This window comes from Hemiscyllium ocellatum, chromosome 15, assembly GCF_020745735.1.
Source record: "Hemiscyllium ocellatum isolate sHemOce1 chromosome 15, sHemOce1.pat.X.cur, whole genome shotgun sequence".
NCBI lineage: Eukaryota > Metazoa > Chordata > Chondrichthyes > Orectolobiformes > Hemiscylliidae > Hemiscyllium > Hemiscyllium ocellatum.
Genome location: NC_083415.1, coordinates 67,281,390 through 67,297,771, shown reverse-complemented (window position 1 = coordinate 67,297,771; position 16,382 = coordinate 67,281,390). Strand labels below are relative to the sequence as shown.

General features: G+C 40.7%; 1 protein-coding gene across 8 annotated transcripts in view; it reads right to left on the bottom strand.

The window, feature by feature from the left end:
- The window catches only part of ralgapb (Ral GTPase activating protein non-catalytic subunit beta), a 143,325-nt gene that overhangs the window by 53,812 nt on the left and 73,131 nt on the right, over positions 1-16,382 (bottom strand). For all 8 annotated transcript variants that reach the window (XM_060836570.1, XM_060836572.1, XM_060836573.1 and 5 more), the window contains 5 exons: positions 6,435-6,602; positions 3,654-3,768; positions 2,787-2,934; positions 2,638-2,702; positions 2,305-2,443 (listed from right to left, as the gene is read on the bottom strand). In XM_060836570.1, coding sequence (XP_060692553.1) covers positions 2,305-2,443; positions 2,638-2,702; positions 2,787-2,934; positions 3,654-3,768; positions 6,435-6,602 — 635 coding nt within the window. The remainder of the gene's footprint in view (positions 1-2,304; positions 2,444-2,637; positions 2,703-2,786; positions 2,935-3,653; positions 3,769-6,434; positions 6,603-16,382) is intronic.

Genomic DNA, 16,382 nt, shown 5'->3' with positions numbered 1-16,382 from the left:
TCAAAACTTGATTATACAATAATTGACACATTTTCTTTCAATCTCTCTCTCTTCACAGAATCGTTTCAAAACTGCAGCTTTCTTTAAAAGAAAGAAACATACTGATATATATTTCACTCAATACCTCACAGGATTTGGTGAAAATTTAAAGCAAAACATTTTGAAAGTCATGAGCTGCAATTACTAAAAATGTCCTTCTGAGATAAAACATTTCCCGCTGTGCTTTGTCAACAGTGACACTACATTTACGGAAGTGATTCAGTTTGTGACATTCTTTAAATGACTGAGAGACCACAATGAATGTGCATCAGATCTCAAACTTTCAACAGCTCAAAGGCACCCTGGAAGATTTAACTACTGCTGAATCCACATAAATGCTTTTCCAAATTAAATAAATCCATCGCAATTTGCCAACAGAACTGCAGAATCCCTTGGGCCCCATTTCTATTCTTCATTGCATTATAGTTTAATGCTCACGAGGCCCAAATGATGCAGCAAGCTGCAACCGCCTCTCGTGCTGACAAGTAAATCAGCTTCATGCAAAGAACTCGGTGCACCATCTATCTGAAACCATAAAGCTATGTTAAAGCCACGTACATAATGTGGAGCTACATGTAAAGTTCCTAAGTAACAGGATCTGACACAAGATCACTAGGTTTCAAACTCTATGCAATACATTGCAACTGTTCAAGTTAATTCTTTTATTGTGATTCTGCTTTGCACATCTGATTACACACAACCTTACTGCGCAAGAACTTATTGTAATTATGAAGCTTCTGCATGCAGTTCAATGCCATGCTGAATTGTTAGAAATTCCTCATTGCTTAAAGTTAGTTTTACAGGCAATGCAGCTGGCCCTATAATACTGAAGCAAAGACAAGTTAAACATTTCAAAATTAAACCATTCTCTTCGATGATCAAAATCACACACTTAGACAGCAGACATTTTTCTTCCAATTGACTTCATTTGAAAAGGTTGAACAAATTGCGAATTTCAGGAAAACAAAATAAAATTAGATATATGAATCACACCAACTGGGCCAGAGAGTATTAGCGATTGTCCTTAGGGATGCAGCTACATGCTTTGTTGTAATTCTGACAATCCCCACACTTGAGAGCATCAATACATGACTCTAGTTGTTATCAAAAGTTTCTTTAAAAACAATCATTCTACAAACAGAAAACCTGGAGCTACACCAGGAGGGACTGAATTCAGTGATGATATTGGAGCACTTTGGCTGCTCTTAATCCTCCAAAATCTCTCCTTAAATCTATTTAGAGTGTACTTCTTAAAACTGTACATAAATGTACTGATACTGTTCTTTTCCAGTGAATTTAAATCTACACTAGATAGGGAGTCCTTCCAGTTGTGGAACATGCCTCATTTTCTCAGGACAATCCAAAATAATTCACAAAAGGATATACCTCTTGAAACATCATCTCTGTGACAGTGTAGGAAATGCAGCACCCAATTAACAGACAAGACATGAGACCTTTCCTTTTGTTGCGTTGAATAGTGCATTGACAGCTTTTATATCCCTAGTGGGGATAGGTGGCACCACAGTTATCTCTCATCTACAAACTACAACAAATCCTCAACAATGCACTGATGTAATCCTCTAGCATAGGACTTGTCTGACACAGAGCTATCAACCCTACCAATCTGATCTGCATCACACCTTTGATTTTACCCAGGATTGAGCAGCTTGAATCAAGCAAAGAGCTTTCATTTCAGCTTTGTCCTCTTAATGATAGAAGATAGATAAGTAGGCAACTCCTTCAGCATACTGAAATTTGCCTGACTAAAATTCAGCTTTGTGGTCAGTGGAACAGTTATTTCCAGGAACCTCATCCAGTATTGTTCTTAACAATGAGCATCATTCAGCCCATCTATCAAAAGACAACAAAAATGACAGGTGTGTAAAAATCTGAATGGGTTATTGAAACTATATTGTTTGGACTTTAGACATCTCTTTGCTTGCCTTCAGTTATTGCAGTCCCATGCTTTTATTAATCCTCTAGCCTTGTATTAAAGGCTCGGTGCTTGATTAGCACTTGGACCATTGGTACTTCACAAAAAAAAATGTCTGAATACAACTGTTGCTTAGGGAATTTGCTGACAAAAAGTTATTCCCATAACTGCTTAGAAACTACAGCACAGTAATTGGGTGCTCTATACTTGTAACAGAATATACTCAAAATAATTACATGCCAGAGTAACCAACAGCTTGCTTTTAACAGGACTTAGTTCATCAAGGTGAACAGTAAAATCAGAATATGTTTGTAATATCACACATCTCTCACCATAATCCCGCAGAAGAGCCTGTGCTGGTCTTTCACTGTCTGGTGTTGTGGCCTCTGAGCTACCCGTGCTGGTCATACTGATACCACTGCTGTTTCGACTGTGACTCTTGAGTGACACATGAGTGCTATCACCAACACTCTGTAAATATACAGCACAGAATTCAAGAGATGCAAACATTTCCGGTTTAAGCATTTAAACTGATGAGAACGCAAATGTCCCAAAGACTGTTATGTTCAGTAAGGAGAAATTTTGCAATTATAGAAGAAAAATTTATCATCTACAATAGCCTTGTTCAAAGGTTTCAAACGTACCACAGCTGTTCATTAACTTACCAGCTCTGTCTGAGAACCAATTGCTTCTAAAAGTGCAGAATCTTGAACAATATTTAACATGGCACCTGAAAGGAAAACGTTTTTGATAACTGATTAAAATATTTAGCAGCTATAAATCTGGTAATGAGCCAAATAGGATCCCTACCAACCTAAAATCATTTGTGTATTGTTAGGATCGGTTTCAGTCTGTAGGGCACCAATTAACACATTGACAAGCCGCAGTTTCAGAGAGAGGAAGGTAACTGGCTTGTCATGTAATGAAGAATCTTCGTTACTGAACTTTCCTTCCAAAAGTACCTAGACAGAAAAAAAAGAAAAGCATGTGGGCTCTGCTAATAATCCTGTTAATTTTATTTATTTTAACTTGCCTTTCCAGAATTGTTATCACTGCCTTTTTCGCACTGGCTGCAACTTGACTGACCTTCCTGGAATGTCAGATATTCCCTCCCCCCAAACAGTCAGAGTGTTTTTGCGAGCTTTCATTCTGTGAGAAGATGCAGCCAAGGACAGCCCTGCCCTTCCCATCCATACTTTTAAAAAAAAAAATCAGAGATTATGTTAATCAGAAGCAGAAATCTGTCTCTATTTCATAACTAGGAGCAATTACAGGTTCCTGATCGCTGTCCGGCTGAGGTCAATTACTGCAACAAAACCTGAGGATCAAAGTTGGGAACTTTCTGATCTATACAAACTGGAATCATTAAAAGGTAAAAGAATATAACAATAAATATAATTTGTATAAAATTAACGCAACCTTTCTGCCCAAGAACTAAAGCTTCTGCATGAGGTTCAATGTCATGCTGCATTGTTAGAAATTCCTTATTGCTTAAAGTGAGTTCTACAGGCAACTCATCTGAAGCAAAGACAAGTTAAACATTTCAAAAGCAACATTTCTCTCCAATAAAATTCAAAGCCTGTTGTGCACCACTCATCAGGAAGTAAATCTGTGTTGGCATTTTATTTTCTTCACTACCCAGTAGGGAGTCTTCACAACATTTAAGCATAAAGAACCATACCTCTGCTTTAACTGTCCCAAAGTGATGGGGAAGAGGCAGCATTGACAGTAGAATGTGGATAGATGCTCTTCTAAGTTCAGTGGGATTTACATATGCTTTGAACTTTGAGAGTTCTCTACAAAAGAGGGGGTGGAATAAAAACACAATACAATCAATTGCTCAGACACTGGATTTTTCAAAACATTTCGACACTGCTGTACAAATGAAGCTATGTCTACATTTTGAGTCAGTATTAAATGCATTGACTCCTTCTCTGATACCTGTTAATTAGATAGTCAGTGTTCATTATTCACAATACAATGTGTGAGCTAACAAGAAGTTGGAATGCTTGTAGGTCCGATTTCAAGGATATTAATATTTATTCAATGAATTCGGAGGATGCAGGGGCTTCGCTGGTGGAATATCACCCATACTCTGTGTCACTGATACACAGTGCCATTCCTGGGCTCCTTTTCCTTGCAATGAGCCACTGATCTGTACATTAGCACTTTTGTATTTGGATGACTGCAATATCATCACTTACTCTGCATGGGGATTTGAAAGCCATCTTAAATCTCTTTAATTGACTGTGCAAGGAGTTGGTCAGTCCACAACTATTGCTAAAACAAATCTCACATCAATCTGACATAATGAATATTCCAAAAGTCACTAGTGACAAAGAGATCCAACACCAGATCAACTAGTACCCCCATGTACCACTGCTCGAGTCAACAAAAGCCCAACCACTTCACACTTCTTTGAATTCAAATTCATCAGCTACTTGTATTCCCATTTCACCAGTCTATGGTCTCCTTCAGTCTGCCATTACCATTCTGTGTGCCACATTTCCCAGTTTAGAGTCAATAGCTAGGTTTGAAATAATCACTCAAACCAGTCTCTACAGGATATATTGTAGTGTTTCTGACAAGGTAGTTTCTAAAATTGTAAATCTTTAAAACCAAACACAACAAAGGGAAGATTGGCCTTGATTAAACAATTTAAAATATGCATTATTTTAATATCAAAGTTAAAATAGAACTGAGCAGCACAGAAACATGCCATTATCTAACCATCCAATCTATTCAACATCAAGCAGTTTTATGAAGTGGGGGGTAGAAAGTAGTCCTGTAAATTATTGAGTTACATTGCAGTTGAACAAATGCAATCAGGATTTGCATATTAAAAAAGAGATAGTCCTTTTCATTTCCTTGAGAAGGTGGTGGGGAGCTACCTTCTTAAACTGCTGTGGGTGTAGGTGCTTCCATAGTGTCCGAAATGCCAGAATTTTGATAATGATCACGTATGAATGGTCAACATTATGTCCTCTGTGTGACCTAGAGGGGAATGTTGAGTTTGTGGCGTTCTGATCCATCTACTCCCCAAATGTTTCGTGATTTCAAAGAGGATGTCAATGAGTCCGTTGGGAATTGTGATAGGACATCTTGCAGATGATACATGATACTGTCATACTGTCTTTGTAGTACCTGGAAGTGCTGGCTATTTAGAACAATGCATGGTATACCAATCAGGTCAGACCCACCTCCTGAGTTCACCTATCACTTACCTCACCATTCCACCCCTCTCCCATCTGTAGCTTCCCCAACCCCTACCTCCATTCCTGAAACGTTGACTTCTCCACCTTCCGATGCTGCCTGGCTTGCTGTGACCTTCCAGCCTCTCGCTTGTCTACTTTGGATTCCAGCATCTGCAGTTTTTTTTGTCTCTGATATATTAATCAAGCTGAGGCTTTCTTCCGTATGGTTTCAAACTTGAATAATATTGTAGCTGCACTGATCCAGCCAAATAGAGACTGTATTCCATCCTACCCTGGAGTGATGCCTTTTGGGTTCCAGAGAGGCGTTAAGGATACAGAAAGTGTACCATAGCCTGTCCTCTGTTGTGCTCATGACTGGCTGAGTTGAGTTATTATCCAGTTTCCTGATTCATGTTTGACAAATTAACATTATGCTCTTTACACACTCATTTGTATATTTCTGCATCTCAAAAATTGAGCATTTTAAAAAATATGTATTCACAGGATGTGAAAATCACTGGCTAGTCCAGCACTTATTGCCCATCCTAATTGTCCAGAGGGCAGTTTAGTCAACCACATTGTTGTCACGAATCACATGTAGTCTAGACCACGTAAGGATGACAGATTTCCTTCCCTAAAGGTTTTAGTGAATCAGATAGGTATTTCCAACAATCAACATTGGGCTCATGGCCGACATTAGACCCTTTCTTTCACGTGCTTTATTGAATTGAAATTCTACCAACTGCCATGGATTTGAACCAAGATCCCCAGAGCTGGGTTTCTGCATTAGCAGGCTAGCGATAATACCACTAGGTCATTGCCTCCCCATATTGCCTGTTGAGCCAAACAGGAAGCAGATTTAGAAATGTCTACGTTCTGACAATAGAGAAAGAAAGAGAACACACAAAAAATTATTTGTCTTCCATTTACAAACACAGACAATGCTATTAGAACCCATAAAGGTGTCCCGCAGGTAGGTCATCTGTGTCAGGGTACTACTAAAGGAGCCTGTGGTCAAGGTTCTAGCTACTTATGAAACCAGTGATCCCTGGAGAAAGTCAGTGTTCACAACAGCAGATTAAAGTTGGTTGTGATGTCATATGGTCAAATAGATAGACAGCACTCAAATGTGGCTCTCAAATTTTTAACTACTCATTGGACAAGGTCCCATTGGATATTCTATGCTACTGGAATTACAGAATAAGGAAGAAAATTGGTTAACAGAACAATTCAGACTGTGGTTCCTTAACAGCAGTAGGTAAACTTACCGGTCAGGCAATATTGTCTCTAATGCAGAAATGAAATAGGGAACTAAAACATCGATGCCTTTCAGATCAGAGCAAAACAAAGCCGGAGAGTTCAGGATGATACTAGCCAAAACTGGGCGGCAAATGTAATCATTTATCTGCAGGCCTTGGATCAGCACCATATAGAACCTAGTTGAAAGAAAATGAGCAACACTTTACTTTGCATTGCACATGAATAAGAAAATCAGATATCAGCATTTTCCGATCCAATATGTTCAATTTAACAGCTAAGAGGCACTTTCCTTATTTAACCAATAAAGTTATCAACTTATAATACTTTCCATATGTTTGCTGTCTTAAAACATGACAGTTTAACTACCTGTGCATGCATTAGATAAGCAGTCTGAATGTACGCTAACCTGAGAACACCATCAGCATGGAAGATGGCAAATGGTGCACCTCTTTTCAAAAAAAGAGAGAGGGGAAACTGAGAACTGTCAGGCTAACTGGCCTATATCAGTCAATGGGAAAAATCTGGACTAACTGAGGATGTTTTAACAATGCATTGAGTATGACTGAAGCAAATAGCACGGTTTGCTAAAGAGAAGTCTGCCTGACAGATATATTGGTGATTGTTTTTCCCCCAAAGACTTATCTAGTAGGATCGATTAACAGGGAACCAGCACTAGTTTGCCTGGATTTCCAAAAGGTGTTTACTATTGTGCCACACAAAAGTTTAACAGGCAACGGTTCATGAAGTGGAGGTAATATAGACAACATGAAAGCAGAGTATGGGCATAAATGGGGCATTTTCAAGATGGATGAACTGTTGCGTGCCACAAGGATCAGCTGGAGCCCTGGGATTTTGAATTTATATCAACGATTTAGACAGAGAATAATTTATCTAAGTTTGCTGACATGGATGTTGCTGGCTGGCCAGCATTTATTGCCCATCCCTAACTGCCCCTGGAGAAGGTGGTGGTGAGCTGCCTTTTGGAACTATTGCAATTATTTGCTGTAGCTAGCCTCGCAGTAGGCAGCGTGTCAGTCTCATAATCTGAAGGTTGTGAGTTCGATCCTCACATGGGGCACAATATTTGTGGGCGGCATGGTGGCACAGTGGTTAGCACTGCTGCCTCACAGCGCCAGAGACCCAGGTTCAATTCCCGCCTCAGGCGACTGTCTGTGTGGAGTTTGCACATTCTCCCCGTGTCTGTGTGGGTTTCCTCCGGGTGCTCCGGTTTCCTCCCACAGTCCAAAAATGTGCAGGTTCGGAGAATTGGCTGAGCTAAATTGCCCGTAGTGTTAGGCGAAGGGGTAAATGTAGGGGAATGGGGTCTGAGTGGGATGCGCTTTGGTGGGTCAGTGTGGACTTGTTGGGCCGAAGGGCCTGTTTCCACACTGTATCTAATCTAATCTAAAAAATGCCAGTCAGGTAAAATTATTTACTGTGGTTTCAAGAATGGAAAATCACTTTTTTTTAAAAACTTGAGAAATTTTGAAGTAATACTGTTCAAAGAGATATAGTGTGCTTGCACAAGAAATATAGAAATATTGGACAGCTGGTACCACCAACAAGGAAGACAAATGGCATGTTGGCTTTTATTGCAAGCTGACTGAAATACAGGAACAAGGAATTCATGGTACAACTGGCACATTTTGGTGAGACCTCATTTGGAATACTGCATGCAGTTTTGATCTCCAAGCTTAATAGAGATGTGTACAGCATGGAAACAGACCCTTCGGTTCAACCCGTCCACACCGACCAGATATCCCAACCCAATCTAGTCCCATCTGCCAGCACCTGGCCCATATCCCTCCAAACCCTTCCTATTCATATACCCATCCAAATGCATCTTAAATGTTGTAATTGTACCAGCCTCCACCACTTCCTCTGGCAGCTCATTCCATACACGTACCATCCTCTGTGTGAAAAAGTTGCCCCTTAGGTCTCTTTTATATCTTTCCCCTCTCATCTTAAACCTATGCTCTCTAGTTCTGGACTCTCCAACCCCAGGGAAAACTCTTTGTCGATTTATCCTATCCATGTCCCTCATAATTTTGTAAACATCTATAAGGTCACCCCTCAGCCTCTGATGCTCCAGGGAAAACAGCCCCAGCCTGTTCAGCCTCTCCCTCTAGCTCAAATCCTCCAACCTGCCAACATCCTTGTAAATCTTTTCTGAACCCTTTCAAGTTTCACAACATCTTTCCAATAGGAAGGAGACTAGAATTGCACGCAATATTCCAACAGTGGCCTAACCAGTGTCCTATACAGCTGCAACATGACCTCCCAACTCCTGTACTCAATACTCTGACCAATAAAGGAACGCATACCAAATGCCTTCTTCACTATCCTATCTACCTGCGACTCCACTTTCAATGAGCTGTGAACCTGCACTCCAAGGTCTCTTTGTTCAGCAACATGATGGTTCACTAACTGGTTCCTGGGATGAAGGGACAGGAACATGGGAACAGAAGCAGGCCATTTTGCTTATCAAGTCCACCCTGACGTTCAATATGATGTTGGCTGATACTGGTAATCAGAAATTTGTCTACCTCTATCTTAACTCAAAGGCTGAGCTCCCACAACCCTCTCTGGCAGAGGATTTCAAAGATTCATAAACCTTGGAGTAACAAAAACTCCCATATTAGGCCTATTATGACACACTCTTATTTCTAAGCGAGTTTTAGGGAAAACATTTTACCTGCACCTATTCTTTGAGATCACTTCTCTTTCCTCAAAATCCAAAAGACCAGGTTTACTCAAACTCTCTTTACAGGATAGTGCGCTCAGCCAAGGAACAAGTCTTGTGAACCTGTACTGAACTCCCTCTAGGGCAGTGACATCTTTTCTGAGATTAAAAAAAACAAAACTGTCTGATATAAAGGAATGGGTAAAGTGGGTCAATATTGTCTGCAGTTTAGAAGAATGAGGGGCGATCTCATGGAGACCTACAAGATTCTGAAGAGGCTTGACAGGGCAAAAGTCAAGGGATTGCTTCCGCTAGTATAGAAAATGGAGAAAAGTGCTGGTGCAATGACAATCTTGCTGGACTACAGGTCACACACACATGGCTCTATGATGGATCTGTTGGTGAGGTTCACAGTTTGCTTGTATAGCAGGGATAAAAAAAAGTGATGAATTTCTTTGGACAGCCAACTGTGAGAAGAATACATGATAATCCACCTGAGTCAGATAATCCATCCGAGTCAGATGATCCATCCCAGTCATCTTTGTGAGACTGCAGAAAGCCAAAGTGAATAATGTGCAACTAACTAACTGATCTTTTAAAATTGCTGTTAGAGAATTAGAACATAGAACATTACAGCGCAGTACAGGCCCTTCGACCCTTGATGTTGCGCCATCCTATGAAATCAATCTGAAACCCATCTAACCTACACTTTTCCATTTCATCCATATGTCTATCTAATGACCACTTAAATGCCCTTAAAGTTGGTGACTCTACTCCTGTTGCAGGCAGTGCTTTCCATGCCCCTACTACTCTGAGTAAAGAAACTACCTCTGACATCTGTCCTATATCCAACGCCACTCAATTTAAAGCTATTCCCCCTCGTGCTAGTCATTGCCATCCGAGGAAAATGGCTCTCACTGTCCACCCAATCTAACCCTCTGATTATCTTATATGTCTCTATTAAGTCACCTCTCAACCTTCTCCTCTCTAATAAAACCAGCCTCAAGTCCCTCAGCCTTTCTTTATAAGATCTTCCCTTCATACCAAGCAACGTCTGAGTAAATCCCCTCCTTTCTAAAGCTTCCACATCCTTCTTATAATGCGGTGACCAGAACTGTACGCAATACTCCAAAAGTGTGGCCCCGCACCAGAGTGTTGTACAGCTGCAGCATGACCTTGGTCTTGAAACTCAATCCCTCTACCAATAAAAGCTGACACACCGTAAGCTTTCTTAACAACCCTATCAACTTGGGTGACAACTTTCAAGGATCTAGATACTTGAACACAGATATCTCACTGCTCATCCATATGACCGAAAATCTTATCATTAGCACAGTACTTTGCACTAGCCCATTCCTGGCACCTTCCCCTGCCACCGCAGGTATTGCAAATCCTGAGCCCACATCACTCCCCTCACCTCTATCCAGGACTCAAAAAGATCTTTCCACATCCGTCAGAAATTTACCTGTACCTCTACTAATGTCATCTATTATATCTATTGCACCCGATGTGGTCTCCTTTACATAGAGGAGACAGGAAGCCTTCTTTCAGATTGTTTCAGAGAACACCTCTGGGACACCCGCACCCACCAACCCCACAGCGCCGTGGCTGAACACTTCAACTCCCCCTCCCATTCCATCAAGGACATGCCTCCACCACCAAACTGTTACCCGGAGGAAGAACTCCTCATATTCTGCCTTAGGATCCTGCAATCACACAGGATAACCCTAACCCTATCGCACCAAAGTGCTCACCTATCTCCAAATCTAACACCTGGTCGGGTTCATTGCCCAGGACCAAATCTAATGTGGCCTCACCCCTTGTTGGTCCATTGACATATTATGTCAGGAAACTCTCCTGCACACATTGGACAAAAACTGACCCATCTAAAGTACTTGAACTATAATATTCCCAGTCAATATTTGGAAAGTTAAAGACCCCATAACAACTACTTGTCACTCTCGCTCCTATCGAAGATCATCTTTGCTATCTTGTTCCATCTCTGGAACTACCCATGTCTTCGAAATGGCCACAACATCCAAATCCCAGGTACCAACCCATGCTGCAAGTTCACCCACCTTATTCCGGATGCTCTTGGCATTGAAGTAGACACATTTCAAACCACCTTCCTGCTTGCTGGTGCTGTCTTGCAACCTTGACACCTTTATTCTGACTGCACTACTCTCAACCTCCTGTATACTTGAACTCCAATTTAGGTTCCCATCCTCTGCTCAATTAGTTTAAACCCACCCAAAGAGCATTAGCAAATTTTCCCCCCAAGGATATTGGTACCCAACTGGTTCAGGTGAAGACCGTCCTGTTTGTAGAGGACCCATCTTCCCCAGAAAGAGCCCCAATTATCCAGGAATCCAAAACCCTCCCTCCTGTAGACACATGTTCAACTCCTCTCTCTACCTATTCCTTGCCTTGGTAGCAGGTGGCACAAGCAATTCTACAGGGCATTCCTTGTACAACAATGTATATTATTAAAAATACTTTATCTTGTTCTGCAGTCAGTCAGAATTTGCTCACTCAAAAGAATTTTATCCTTTTATCTAGTCCAGCCAGGCATTTTTAGATCCAACACAGATCTTCTCACACACTAAATAACTCTTAGCCTCACAAAGAAACATAGAAAATAGGAGTAGGCCATTCAGCCCTTCTTGTTGGCTCAGCTATTCAATATGAAATGGCTGATCACCCCACTCAGCACGCTGTTCCTGCTTTTGCCTCATATCCTTCGATCACTTTAACCCGAAGAACTACATCTAATGGTCTCTTGAAAACATTCCTCTATTCGTTTTGTTTCATGCATATTGAGACTCCCATTGTGTGTCAATGCTTCAATCGCTTTCAATGGCAGCAAGGACCACATTCTCATCACATGTAAAATAATTCCTTCAAGATTTTATAGTTGATCTGTTGCTTGATCTTTATATTTGTGCTTCCTTGTTCTGGACTCAGCTGTAAAGTGGAAATAGTTCCTAAACATGCACCAGATCAAAACTCAGCTTGCTCAATCTTTCCTGACAGCTGCATTCACTCAATTCTGGTTAATATCTCTGTCAGTCTTTTTGAAATGGTTTTGAAGCATTGAAAACATTCTCCACCCAAAGAAAAAAACTTCGATCCTTGTATAAAAATGGCTTCAAGGTCATATATGACCAACAGCACCACCACAGGAGCTCCAGCATTCAGAGAAAGTAAGGAAAGTGCATGTCTCTGTTGGCTTTGGAGGCACTAATAGCATTAACTTAAAGTAGTAGCTTTGCTCAGCAGCTTCCGTTTTCTGATCGCTGAGCTACCCTCTGTTTCTAGCCACTGCCACCAAACACAAGGTTTGAATCCAGGGTGTTCAAGTCTTTCTAAGTTCGCCCTCAGGATGTGGCATCACTGACAAGGCCAGCACTTATTGCTGCTTCCTTGTTGCCATCTTTGTGAACTGCTGAGTTTGCAGCAGTTTGATTATCAGAGTGTTGTGCGAGGGTATTTCACTTTTGTAAAGGAAATCATCATTTACAGGTGCGTTGTCACTATAAGTGACCAAGTAAGAATAATTAAAAGCCAGCAGAAAATGTAATGAACATAAGAAATAATCTTGAAAGTAGATCGCCAATTTGGTCAAAAGATCTTTTAAAATTAAGTAGAAAAAGACATGTAAGTAGAGGAACAGAATTTACACCAGTGAATGTCATGATTAATACTACCCTTTTACTTTAGCATTGGATGGGGACAGAGGCGAGAGAGAGGTAGGTATTACAAATGTGTCACACAATATCTACATTTGAGCATGCTCTTCACACTATATGAAATGGTCCCAATGTAAACCTTTTTACCACAAAAATCATATACAGCATCTATGGATGTAGGGACTATAGATTGTGCTGCAAGATTGGAATAGATGAGATTTACTCAGTGAATATTATTTACCTGGATACCCAGGAAATACTTCCTATAAGTTCAATGTTGGTTGTTTTAGAATATCAGGCTCAAAAATTAAATAAACAAACTAACTAAAGCTGTGGATAGACAGGTGTCTGTTCATTACTCTTTCTATTTGTAAACAATACCTCAAATACTCATGGATATATGACAATGAAATGTGGCTGATTTAGGGTATTGCCCCAAGGAAGAACTATCTGTTTTTATAAAGATGCAGGTGCAGATTTTTTTTAAAAAAAGAATCAGTTAACATTAAGAAATATGGACAATTGACATTTATAATAAGAAAAAAACAGTTTTTACTTCTGTGGATTGCCTTAATTGCTATGGTGGAATTTGTCACAGCTGTCAAAATGTGAATAAAGTTTCTAGAGCAGTGGGTCACAGGAGTCCAATCTATTGTTACATGCTTAGAGTTTAGCATAGAATGTAAGACTTAACTTTCATCCATATTACACACTAACTAATCCATATAACAAGAAACGATGATGCCAACAAAGGGGAGTCTTGGTTGAAATCCATTTACTTTCTGTCTTAGCAAAGATCAAGAAACAAAATATTTCTGAAGCTGTTGTGGCAAATACCTTGAATACCAAAGTTGTAAAGTTTTTTTAAGAAGTGCAAGAAATTCAACATCAGTATTTTTAATTTATACAGTACCTTTAAGGTTAACAGAGGTTCACATCAAGTTGGAGATGTTTTTCACTGGCACATAGGAGGTTGAGGTTTATAAAATCATGATGGGCACAGATAAAGTGAATGACAAAAGTTCTTTTCCCTAAGGTGGGGGAAATTCAAAACTAGGGGGCATAGTTTGGAGATAACAGGAAAAAGGTTTTAAGAAGACATGAGAGGAAATCTTTGTTTTACACCAAGTGGTTTGTGTGTGGAATGAATTGGCAGAGAAAGTGGTGGATGCAGGTACAGTTACAACATTTAAGAGAGATTTGGATAAGTTCGTAAATGGGAAAGGTTAGAAGGGTTATGGGCCAGTGCAGGCAGGTGGGACTAGTTTAGTTTGGGAACATGGTCAGCGTGGTCATGCTGTATATCTAACTATGAGTCACAAATCTAGGTGTGATAACATGTGACTAAGACTGGTCAAAGAGGAGCTTTAAAGGAATACCTTAAAGGAAGACAAAGCTGTGGAATGCCAGAATCAGGGCTCAGCAGCTGAAGGCACGGCCATCATTGGTAAAGCAGTTCAAATAGCTGACACAAACCACTGCCTCTAACCCTATAAACTATACTGTCCAATATGAAGATGTTTTCAAAGCAAGTGTCAACTTACAAAGACATACAAATCTGTTACCATTTACAAAGTAAAATGAGGAGTAAAGCATTTGCATGTAACAGGTTAGCAATATTTTCCAAGGTTTAATGGTTAATATAGGCAAATAACTTTTTTGGTATAAAAATGGAAATTGCTGGAGAAAAACATAGTCTGTTGTCTCTCTGTAGATGCAGCCGGACCTACTGAGTTTCTTCAGCAATTCCTGCTTGTTTTAGATTTCCAGCATCACAGTGGTCTGTTAAGGTTTTTGGTGTGGATTTCTCTGCCAATTTTTTTGCTCATTCACCTAAGATAGCAACACAGATCCATAGAATGGTTACAGCACAGAAGGAAACCATTTGACCATCTAGGGCTATCCTGGCTCTTGGCACGTCAAACTCAGCTAATTTCACTCCCCTGCCCTTTCGCTGTAGTTCTGCAACTTGTCACTTTTTAGATAGTTATCCAATGCTGATTCGAGAGCCTTGGTGAAAAATGTTTCTACTATATTCTCAGGTAGAACACTTCAAATCTCAATGATGCAAAATAAAAAGCCTATTCCTAGAATTGTAGGACTTGCTTATGAAGAGGGTCTTGATCGGTTGGGACTATATTCATTGGAGTGTAGGGGGTGGGGGAGGTGGGGAATCACCCCCATACACACACACACCCCCATACACACACACACACACACCCCCATACATACACACACACACACACACACACACACCCATACACACACACACCCCCATACACACACACACACATGAAGGGCTTATGCTCGAAACGTCGAATTCTCTATTCCTGAGATGCTGCCTAACCTGCTGTGCTTTGACCAGCAACACATTTGCAGCAGAGGTGGGGAATCATAGAAATCTACAAAATTCTAACAGGATTAAAAAAAAGTAAACACAAGAAGGATGTTTCCAGTAACTAGCAAGCCCAGAACCCTGCAAAACAATTGAATGATATTGGCAGGCCATTTAAGACAGAGATGAAGAGAAATTTCTTCACCCAGAGAGTGGGGAGCCTGTGGAATTGTCTCGTTGAGGCCAAAACATTGCACGTTTTGAAGGAGTTGTGTACACAGTTTTTTAGATTAGATTAGATTACTTACAGTGTGGAAACAGGCCCTTCGGCCCAACAAGTCCACACCGACCCGCCGAAGCGCAACCCACCCATACCCCTACATTATCCCTTACCCCTTACCACTATGGGCAATTTAGATTGGCCAATTCACCTGACCCGCACATCTTTGGACTGTGGGAGGAAACCGGAGCACCCGGAGGAAACCCACGCAGACACGGGGAGAACGTGCAAACTCCACACAGTCAGTCGCCTGAGTCGGGAACTGAACCCGGGTCTCCAGGCGCTGTGAGGCAGCAGTGCTAACCACTGTGCCACCGTGCTGCCCACACGGTGGGGCTGAAGGGATCAAAGGGTATTGGGAGAAAGTTGGAACAGGGGACTGAGTTGGATGATCAGCCATGATCACTGATTGGTGGAGCAGGCTTGAAGGCCAGAATGGCCTACTTGTGTACCTATTTTCTACATATATAGGCTGTTTGTGTTGGTTCTACTTCTTTTGCTACTTGTCTTTGACTAGTATCCTTTGGTCCTCGATCTTCCAAAAATTCTTCTACACTCCTCATGACATTGAACACCTTCACTCAATCTGCTTCTAATCTCATCTCCATGGAGAACAGATCTTCTTAGCCAATCTATCCAAGTAACTGAAGATTCTCAGCACGAAATCATTCTTTTGGATATTTCGGCATATCTCTCTAATGCTTTCATATACTTTCTAGTAGGGATTCAAAAAAACATAGTTCCAGTTGAAGCCAATCCAGTGTTTTGTCCAGTTTAAATAAACTTCATTGTTTTTAAACTCCATGCCCCTACTTTTAAAGTGCAGGAACCCATTTGCTTTATTAACTGTTTTCTCAACCAATCTTGTCACCTTCAATAATTTGTGCTCATATGCCCCAGGCCTCTTTGTTCCTGCACCCCTAAATATTATTTTGTCTCTCCTCATTGTTCCTATCAAAAAATGAATCA